Raw genomic sequence first — 11,076 nt, forward strand, 5'->3', positions numbered from 1 at the left:
CAGAAGACGACTAAAAGGGGAGGGAGCGGGTGGCCGGAAATCCTCCCCTCTCGTTTTTTTCAATTTTCCAAAAGAAGGAACAAAGAAGGGGGCCAGGTGAGGACACTCCCTCAAAGGCCCAGTCCTCCGTTCCCAACGCCACCCTGCCAACGCGGGAAATGGCGAATAGTATATATATATATATATATATATATATATATATATATATATATATATATATATATATATATATATATATGGGTATATCCTCTTGGTCAATCTTTCCTCACTCATTCTCACCATGTGACCAAACCATTTCAAAACACCCTCTTCTGCTCTCTCAACCACACTCTTTTTATTACCACACATCTCTCTTACCCCATTATTACTTACTCGATCAAACCACCTCACACCACATATTGTCCTCAAACATCTCATTTCCAGCACATCCATCCTCCGCACAACTCCATCCATAGCCCACGCCTCACAACCATACAACATTGTTGGAACCACTATTCCTTCAAACATACCCATTTTTGCTTTCCGAGATAATGTTCTCGACTTCCACACGTTCTTCAACGCTCCCAGAGCTTTCGCCCCCTCCCCACCCTATCATTCACTTCCGCTTCCATGGTTCCATCCGCTGCCAAATCCACTCCCAGATATCTAAAACACTTTACTTCCTCCAGTTTTTCTCCATTCAAACTTACCTCCCAATTGACTTGTCCCTCAACCCTACTGTACCTTGCTCTTATTCACATTTACTCTCAGCTTTCTTCTTTCACACACTTTACCAAGCTCAGTCACCAGCTTCTGCAGTTTCCCACACGAATCAGCCACCAGCGCTGTATCATCAGCGAACAACAACTGACTCACTTCCCAAGCTCTCTCATCCACAACAAACTGCATACTTACCCCTCTCTCCAAAACTCTTGCATTCACCTCCCTAACAACCCCATCCAAAAACAAATTAAACAACCATGGAGACATCACACACCCCTGCCGCAAACCAACATTCCATGAGAACCAATCACCTTCCTCTCTTCCTACACGTACACATGCCTTACATCCTCGATAATAATAATAATAATAATAATAATAATAATAATAATAATAATGATAATAACAATAATAATAATAATAATAATAATAATAATAATAATAATAATACGAACTTGGTCAGGCCTTACCTACCTTCGCATGAAATCACACCCTCATCCTTTCCTTCGGATTTTAATAAGCTGTTTCATTGCTCATTTACTCCAAAGCCAGAACAGTTATGGAAGAGACATGAAATCCGTCGCTTCCCTTTCCCTTCTCTCGCTAGCGGTAAATACAACGAGAGATGGTCTATTGTCGTTGCCAAACGAAGTCTGGCCTCAGAAAGTCTGTGGTCGGAAGAGCGACTCGTAACACGACTGCTCGCATACGTTGGTGGACCCACACTGACGCCGTCCCCATCTGGACCTCAGCGACTTCATTGATGCATTCGCTGTTGATATGTCGGTTCTATTGAGGTTGATTATTTCTCAAATATACCAAGAGTTCACAGGATTTGTCGTAATTACTATTTTCTTTTGTCGTAGAACTTCAAGTGACTTCCAACATGTTATATGTCTTGAAATTCAGTGGTAGGAAGTGAAGGATATATATATATATATATATATATATATATATATATATATATATATATATATATATATATATATATATATATATGTGTGTGTGTGTGTGTGTGTGTGTGTGTGTGTGTAGATAGATAAATAGATAGAAACCGCTTTGATTTTTTTTTTTTCAAGGCTTCATTCAACCAGAGAACTGCATTCCCATTTCGCGGTTCTGCCTTCTGTGGAGTAGAATCCTCGGTGAATAGGGTTAGAGTTTGAAGAAAACTCACTGATGGAAAGAAGAAAAAAGAAATTAAGTTAAAAGACGGAATCCTGAGGGAAAACACTGAAAATGTCACTTCCCAGAAATGATTTAGAGACTACGGAGAAACATAAAAAAAGGAAAATAAACTTAGAAATCAAAGGCTTGGCGAGGAACACGACAAAATTCCTGAGAGAGAGAGAGAGAGAGAGAGAGAGAGAGAGAGAGAGAGAGAGAGAGAGAGAGAGAGAGAGAGAGAGAGAGAGAGAACCGTGTTTACTTATTACTCTTAAAGGTTTGTCTCATAGGGACGAGAGATCTTATTAATCTTTTTGAAGTTTTCAGGACACACGGAATCATGGAGAAGGCTAATTGGCACTGTTCTGCAGAAAGAAGTTCTTAAATAACAGTGAAGGAATCAATAGGAAAGAAATGGAAATCAATTACACTTTTCGCTAATGAAAAAAGTCCTGGCCATACCTTCTTATCGCTGCCTGTCAAAATCGCTCTAGTTGATCAGGTCGAGCGCTGCGCTATCATTAGCATTTATGTTGTGATATATGTAGTTTATTATTATATTTGTTGAACAGTATTAATGAATGAAATGATGTGATGTTCGAGAAGTTGTAATATAAGTAAGTTCAGGTCAATGTAAGTCGATACGTTTTGATTCTCCTCGAAAGATGAATGTTTAACTATGATTACAAAATCATAAATATAATATTTAAGGTGACTATTTCTACACAGTTTGTTCATATGGCAGTATAGGACTGTATTCCAGACAGGTATCATATCAGCCGTGAGGGGAAACTAAAATTACATAAATATGAAAGTTCCGACGACAAGTTCCTCGACTTCGCTTAAGAGGGAAAGATTTAAAGTATTTTCTGAATCTTACATTATTTTTTTTCATCTATATTTATCAAGAGAGTTTTTTATACCAAGATATTACTGTTTCTCCTTAGTTATATCATAATTTAGAGTTGAAAATATTAATGAGAGATAGTGCGCAAGTCGCGTCACATTTGAACAACATCAAAACAACAACAATGGCTGCCGAGCAGGATGATGACCTTCTCGACAACTGGGAGGATATCGATGAAAATTCGGTAAATTCACCCATGAGAGGATATTGTATCAGAGATAAACATGTCAAGATTAGTATAATATATCAGGTGTTTGAGAAATAAGGGGAAACTCTTTCGTGGAGGATTATACGGACGCCAAATGCTGGGACTTTTTCCCTGGTATGGGGACGAGGAGAGGGAAATTCTGCATATATGGGCATCCTTAGCACAGTGGATGTCATGCCCTCATTAGTTGCTTGTATGGTAGTATGGTGCCTCAGGACGGCTAATGAATATTTGGCTACTCGTGAGGAAGGTCGAGTTAGAGACCAGAACGTATGAAGTGTGAGAAGCAGGGCTACTGAGGGGAGACAGATGGTAAGGGAAATAATTAAATGTCTCCCTTGAACCCTGGAACCTGATGACAACATCAGTGTGTCTGTTTATTCTGAAGTCCATTGATTAATCTCTCGTTGACTTGTAGTCAGTTTTAACTCTCATTTTCACTCGGTACTGCTCATTTTGTGTGTCTGTCCCACAGAAGAAATTGGTTGATTTTATTAGGGTTATAGGGTAGGCAGAGGATCTGTTATTCTGTATTAATTATATGTATATTTTAGTGCTTTAGGTTGTTATGTTTGAATTATTTATATTTACCAATGTAGGGGTTACTAAGAAAGGAGACTTTTGGTTCCTCTTTTTCATTGTCTCTTGAAAAGAAACAGAGACCATAAGGAATTTGTTTTACAGAGAAATGAAACTAGCCACATATAAAAAGATATATTAACTATACATGAATTGATATTGACATATAAGGACCTTCCTAAAAGATGTTAAGGCAAATACAGAAGGGTATGAAAGATGTTGCCCTGTTTCCCCACGTTGTGGGAAAACGTATGTATGTTGGAGAGAGGCTGGCAGATTGCGAAATGATTTTCTCATCCATATTCAGTAACGAAGAACATAACCTGATTCTATTATTAATTGCAGTTATGTTTGATGATTATGAATGGGGTGATGTTTGTGTTGTGGATGTTGAAAAGAAATTAGTAAACGTGAAACTTGAAAAGGTACCGGTTCCAGGTATTACCTCATAAGTGTTGTTGAAAGAATGTTCAGCAGAAATAGCAAAACCCTTGTATTAATGTTAAAAATGTCAGTCATTGAGGATGTTTTATTTATTGACCAGAAAATGGCAGAAGGTTCACGTACTTGTATGACAGAGCAGTACAGCTCCAAGTTATTATTATACAGCAACTTCAACAAGTGTGTTTAGCAAAGTGAGAGGAAATGACAAGGAATAGTTTGAAAAGTTAAGCTTTTGTTGAATATTATCAGCAGGGAGAAGTTGCTTGACAAACTTGTATGTTTGACATATGAAGTCTGGACCTCTACACTCGTTGACAGCAGTGCAGCGTGTGGTATTTCAAGATTTCCATAAGGCTTTCAGTATTGTGACACATACTAAGATTTTATCATAATTTTTAGCATTATAGCTGAAATATACTAGACATTTCTGTGTTATGTCAACAGCAAAAAAAGTTAGCAGAGTAAATGACAAATTGGGTGGCTGTTGGCACCACTGTCATAGGTTTATGACAAATAGTCATGCCACGTTGCCTCCAGCAGCACATCATGTTCACCCTTTTGCTGGATACATAGTTTTCTTTGGAATGGGGGCAGGGGGAAGGAATGCCTCAGATTAAAATTATTATCTGCTGAAAGATGAAAGGTCTTATTTGGTAATTTAGATTTTTGTAACTTATTCTTTGAGTTTACAAATATATTAGAAACACATTGATATCAAACAAAATTGTTAATTATGTATTTTTTGAAAAGTGAAATTTATCCTTTTATAAAGAATATGATAATTACGTTCAGCTGACATTGGTAAGAATGATATCAACCCTGAAGTTTTGTACAAACTTATAGATATGAAAATCTGTAACAAAGCATACACCATGGAAAATTTGCATTAAACAAGATTAATTTTAAAATGCATGAGAAAGGCTAGGGGTAAATATGAAAGTTCTAGAATAAGGGGAAGATTATTTACGTAGATTTATCAGAAATTTGTGGTGAGTTAATGTTGTATATTTCTGCAGCATATTTCAACCATGATGTTTTAATTCGGTTTTCTCGATAACTAAAATGTTGCAACAAATTATACATTACCTATTTCTACATTTTCCATGATCTTGATACCCTTTCCCATAATTACTTTGTAAGTATTGGATAGAAGAAAAAGATGCTTCAGATCATGTAGCATGGTCTACTTCGTCTCTACTAAGCATAAAGAGTCCATTGGTTTGCGTTCCACACGTGATATTTCTCTGGTGGTCTTAAATTTTATTTTCCCTGTATTCCTCAAAGAGAATCTAATCAGGGAACAGTTACACCTATAAAACAACATACTCTGGCTATGTTTGAACCTGGTGTGTGGCATTGTATTAAAAATCTTTAAATCAAGAAATGTCGTATTCATAGCAATGTTGGCAACCATTTCCTTTATTGTTACCAGATACCAGGAGGACAATGTCTGTCAGTTGCAGGCCTCTCTGTCAGAAGTTTTCCCTGTTTCTGTTTGTGTGCTTTCTGTTTTCTTCCACCTCTTCTAGTGTCTTTCCTCTTCTTTTAAGTAAACTTGTCCTGTCTCATCCTAGGATGTCTTACAGGATGTCTTCCTTTAGGGGTTAAGTTAAGAATCTTATTAACCATTATCATTCCTTATCGTAGAATAAAGGTAAAAGCTTCAAATCATGTAGTGCCAGTCTGAATCTTTTTAACGAGGGATGAGTAATCCACTCATACGTGTATATCTCAGATCCTTAATGTTATTATATGGTGCCCTTAAAGTGAACTTTATAGGAAAATGAGGGTTTCTGTGTGCGAAAGGAGGGAGTTAAAAGTAAATGTGAATAAGAGCAAAGTTATTAGGTTCAGTAAGGTTGAGGGGCAAGTCAATTGGGATGTAAGTTTGAACTGAGAAAAATTGGTGGAAGTGAAGTGTTTTAGATATCTGGGAGTGGACTTAACAGTGGATGGAACCATGGAAGCAGAAGTGATTCACAGGGTGGGAAGGGGGTGAAGGTTCTAGGAGCGATGAAGAATGTGTGGGAGGGAATGTTATCTTGGAGAGCAAATATATGTTTTTGAAGGAGTAGTAGTTCCAACAATGTTATATGGTTGTGAGGCATGGGCTATAGATAGGGTTGTATGGAGAAAGGTGGATTTGTTGGAAATGAAATGTTTGAGGACAAAATGTGGTGTGAGGTGGTTTGATCAAGTAATTAATGAAAGGGTATGAGAGATGTGCAGTAATAAAAAGAGTATAGTTGAGAGAGCAGAGAAGGTATGTTGAAATGGCTTGGACATATGGAGAGAATGAGTGAGGAAAGATTGACAGAGAGGATATATGTGTCGGAGGAGGAGAAGCAATAGACCAAATTGGAGGTGGAAGGATGGAGTGAAGGAGATTTTGAGTGATTGGGGCCTGAACATACAGGAGGGTAAGGGGCATGCAAGAAATAGAGTGAATTGGAACGATGTGGTATACTGGGGTTGACATACTGTCAGTGGACTGAACTAGGGCATATGAAGGATCTGGAAGGGTCTGTGGGGCCTGGATGTGGATAGAGAGCTGTGTTTTCGATGCATTACACATGACAGCTAGAGACTGAGTGTGAACAAATGTTTTTTTTTTCTTCTTTTCCTGGTGCTACTTCCCTGAAGGGTGGGGGAATGAATGCTATTTCCTGTGTGATGGGGTAGCGAAAGGAATGTGTATATATGTATATGTCTGTGTATGTATATGTATGTATATGTTGATATGCATATTTGTGTGTAATTATAATGATAATGATGATAATAATATTCATATATATATATTCCTAAGAGTCCCCATGGACTCTTTGGAATATACTTGATCACACGCAAAATTGTGATCCTTTCCAGGAAGTACCAGGAGAGACTGAGTACAGAGTGGAAAAAGGCGAGAACAAATGATGTAAGGGAAGTGGGGGAGGAATGGGATGTATTTAGGGAAGCAGTGATGGCTTGCGCAAAAGATGCTAGTTGCATGAGAAGCGTGGGAGGTAGGCAGACTAGAAAGGGTAGTGAGTGGGGGGATGAAGAAGTAAGATTATTAGTGAAAGAGAAGAGAGAGGCATTTGGATGATTTTTGCAGGGAAATAATGCAAATGACTGGGAGATGCATAAAGGAAAGAGGCAGAAGGTCAAGAGAAAGGTGCAAGAGGTGAAAAAGAGGGCAAATGAGAGTTGGGGTGAGAGAGTATCATTAAATTTTAGGGAGAATAAAAAGATGTTTTGGAAGGAGGTAAATAAAGTGCGTAAGGCAAGGGAACAAATGGGAACATCAGTGAAGGGGGCTAATGGGGAGGTGATAACAAGTGGTGATGTGAGAAGGAGATGGAGTGAGTATTTTGAAGGTTTGTTGAATGTGTTTGATGATGGAATAGCTGATATAGGGTGTTTTGGTCGAGGTGCTGTGCAAAGTGAGAGGGTTAGGGAGAATGTTTTCATAAACAGAGAAGAGGTAGTAAAAGCTTTGCGGAAGATGAAAGCCGGCAAGGCAGCGGGTTTGGATGGTATTGCAATGGAATTTATTAAAAAAGGGGATAACTGGTTGGTAAGATTATTTAATGTATGTGTGACTCATGATGAGGTGCCTGAGGATTGACGGAATGCTTGCATAGTGCCATTGTACAAAGGCAAAGGGGATAAAAGTGAGTGCTCAAATTACAGAGGTATAAGTTGGTTGAGTATTCCTGAGAAATTATATTGGAAGGTATTGACTGAAAGGGTGAAGACATGTACAGAGCATCAGATTGGGGAAGAGCAGTGTGGTTTCAGAAGTGGTAAAGGATGTGTGGATCAGGTGTTTGCTTTGAAGAATGTATGTGAGAAATACTTAGAAAAGCAAATGGATTTGTATGTAGCATTTATGGATCTGGAGAAGGCATATGATAAGAGTTGATAGAGATGCTCTGTGGAAGGTATTAAGAATATATGGTGTGGGAGGCAAGTTGATAGAAGCTGTGAAAAGTTTTTATCGAGGATGTAAGGCATGTGTACGTGTAGGAAGAGAGGAAAGTTATTGGTTCTCAGTGAATGTTGGTTTGCAGCAGGGGTGCATGATGTCTCCATGGTTGTTTAATTTGTTTATGGATGGGGTTGTTAGGGAGATGAATGCAAGAGTTTTGGAAAGAGGGGCAAGTATGAAGTCTGTTGAGGATGAGAGAGCTTGGGAAGTGAGTCAGTTGTTGTTCGCTGATGATACAGCGCTGGTGGCTGTTTCATGTGAGAAACTGCAGAAGCTGGTGACTGAGTTTGGTAAAGTGCGTGAAAGAAGAAAGCTGAGAATAAATGTGAATAAGAGCAAGGTTATTAGGTACAGTAGGGTTGAGGGACAAGTTAACCGGGAGATAAGTTTGAATGGAGAAAAACTGGAGGAAGAGAAGTGTTTTAGATATCTGGGAGTGGATTTGGCAGCGGATGGAACCATGGAAGCGGAAGTAAATCATAGGGTGGAGGAGGGGGTGAAAGTTCTGGGAGCGTTGAAGAATGTTTGGAAGTCGAGAACCTTATCTTGGAAAGCAAAAATGGGTATGTTTGAAGGAATAGTGCTTCCAACAACGACATATGGTTGCAAGGCATGGGCTATAGATAGAGTTGTGCAGAGGAGGGTGGATGTGCTGGAAATGAGATGTTTGAGGACAATATGTGGTGTGAGGTAGTTTGATCGAGTAAGTAATGAAAGGGTAAGAGAGATGTGTGGTAATAAAAAGAGTGTGGTTGAGAGAGCAGAAGAGGATGTTTTGAAATGGTTTAGTCACATCGAGAGACCAAGTGAGGAAAGATTGACTAAGAGGATATATGTGTCAGAGGTGGAGGGAACGAGGAGAAATGGGAGACCAAATTGGAGGTGGAAAGATGGAGTGAAAAAGATTTTGTGTGATCAGGGGCCTGAACATGCAGGAGGGTGAAAGGCGTGCAAAAAATAGAGTGAATTGGAACGATGTAGCATACCGGGGTCGACGTGCTGTCAATGGATTGAACCAGGGCATGTGAAGCGTCTGGGGTAAACCATGGAAAGTTCTGTGGGGCCTGGATGTGGAAAGGGAGCTGTGGTTTCAGTGCATTATTACATGACAGCTAGAGACTGAGTGTGAACGAATGGGGCCTTTGTTCTTTTCTTAGCGCTACCTCGGACACATGAGGGGGAGGGTGTTGTTATTACATGTGTGGCGGGGTGGCGATGGGAATGAATAAAGGCAGACAGTATGAATTATGTACATGTGTATATATGTATATGTCTGTGTGTGTATATATATGTATATGTTGAGATGTATAGGTATGTATATGTGCTGTGTGTGGACGTGTATGTACATACATGTGTATGTGGGTGGGTTGGGCCATTCTTTTGTCTGTTTCCTTGTGCTACCTCACTAACGCGGGAGACAGCGATAAAGCAAAATATAAAAATAAATAAATATTTATTTATTTATTTATTTATTTATTTATTATGCTTTGTCACTGTCTCCGGCGGGGATAAGAGTGAGTGCTCAAATTTCAGAGGTATAAGTTTGTTGAGTATTCCTGGTAAATTATATAGGAGGGTATTGATTGAGAGGGCATGTACAGAGCATCAGATTGGGGAAGAGCAGTGTGGTTTCAGAAGTGGTAGAGGATGTGTGGATCAGGTGTTTGCTTTGAAGAATGTATGTGAGAAATACTTAGAAAAGCAAATGGATTTGTATGTAGCATTTATGGATCTGGAGAAGGCATATGATAGAGTTGATAGAGATGCTCTGTGGAAGGTATTAAGAATATATGGTGTGGGAGGCAAGTTGTTAGAAGCAGTGAAAAGTTTTTATCGAGGATGTAAGGCATGTGTACGTGTAGGAAGAGAGGAAAGTGATTGGTTCTCAGTGAATAATAGGTTTGCGGCAGGGGTGTGTGATGTCTCCATGGTTGTTTAATTTGTTTATGGATGGGATTGTTAGGAGGTGAATGCAAGAGTTTTGGAAAGAGGGGCAAGTATGAAGTCTGTTGTGGATGAGAGAGCTTGGGAAGTGAGTCAGTTGTTGTTCGCTGATGATACAGCGCTGGTGGCTGATTCATGTGAGAAACTGCAGAAGCTGGTGACTGAGTTTGGTAAAGTGTGTGAAAGAAGAAAGTTAAGAGTAAATGTGAATAAGAGCAAGGTTATTAGGTACAGTAGGGTTGAGGGTCAAGTCAATTGGGAGGTAAGTTTGAATGGAGAAAAACTGGAGGAAGTAAAGTGTTTTAGATATCTGGGAGTGGATCTGGCAGCGGATGGAACCATGGAAGCGGAAGTGGATCATAGGGTGGGGGAGGGGGCAAAAATCCTGGGAGCCTTGAAGAATGTGTGGAAGTCGAGAACATTATCTCGGAAAGCAAAAATAGGTATGTTTGAAGGAATAGTGGTTCCAACAATGTTGTATGGTTGCGAGGCGTGGGCTATAGATAGAGTTGTGCAGAGGAGGGTGGATGTGCTGGAAATGATATGTTTGAGGACAATGTGTGGTGTGAGGTGGTTTGATCGAGTAAGTAACATAAGGGTAAGAGAGATGTGTGGAAATAAAAAGAGTGTGGTTGAGAGAGCAGAAGAGGGTGTTTTGAAATGGTTTGGGCACATGGAGAGAATGAGTGAGGAAAGATTGACCAAGAGGATATATGTGTCAGAGGTGGAGGGAACGAGGAGAAGTGGGAGACCAAATTGGAGGTGGAAAGATGGAGTGAAAAAGATTTTGTGTGATCGGGGCCTGAACATGCAGGAGGGTGAAAGGAGAGCAAGGAATAGAGTGAATTGGATCGATGTGGTATACCAGGGTCGACGTGCTGTCAATGGATTGAATTAGGGCATGTGAAGCGTCTGGGTTAAACCATGGAAAGTTCTGTGGGGCCTGGATGTGGAAAGGGAGCTGCGGTTTTCGGGCATTATTGCATGACAGCTAGAGACTGAGTGTAAACGAATGGGGCCTTTGTTGTCTTTTCCTAGCGCTACCTCGCACACATGAGGGGGTGGGGTATATTATTTCCATGTGTGACGAGTTGGCAATGGGAATGAATAAAGGCAGACAGTGTGAATTGTGTGCATGGGTATATATGTATAAAT

General features: G+C 39.7%; 1 protein-coding gene across 6 annotated transcripts in view; it reads left to right on the plus strand.

Moving 5' to 3' along the window:
* LOC139759801 (SUZ RNA-binding domain-containing-like) overlaps window positions 1-11,076 on the plus strand; it is an 84,663-nt gene that overhangs the window by 19,859 nt on the left and 53,728 nt on the right. The window contains exon 1 of one of the 6 annotated variants that reach the window (XM_071682274.1): window positions 2,883-2,957. The exons of 3 other annotated variants lie outside the window; for them this stretch is intronic. In XM_071682274.1, coding sequence (XP_071538375.1) covers window positions 2,898-2,957 — 60 coding nt within the window. In that variant the 5' untranslated portion in view covers window positions 2,883-2,897. Of the gene's footprint in view, window positions 1-2,882; window positions 2,958-11,076 lie in introns of those variants that run through there. 2 more of the 6 variants (XM_071682277.1, XM_071682275.1) reach the window with 2 other exon arrangements.

The sequence above is a fragment of the Panulirus ornatus genome, chromosome 34, assembly GCF_036320965.1.
Source record: "Panulirus ornatus isolate Po-2019 chromosome 34, ASM3632096v1, whole genome shotgun sequence".
Classification (NCBI taxonomy): domain Eukaryota; kingdom Metazoa; phylum Arthropoda; class Malacostraca; order Decapoda; family Palinuridae; genus Panulirus; species Panulirus ornatus.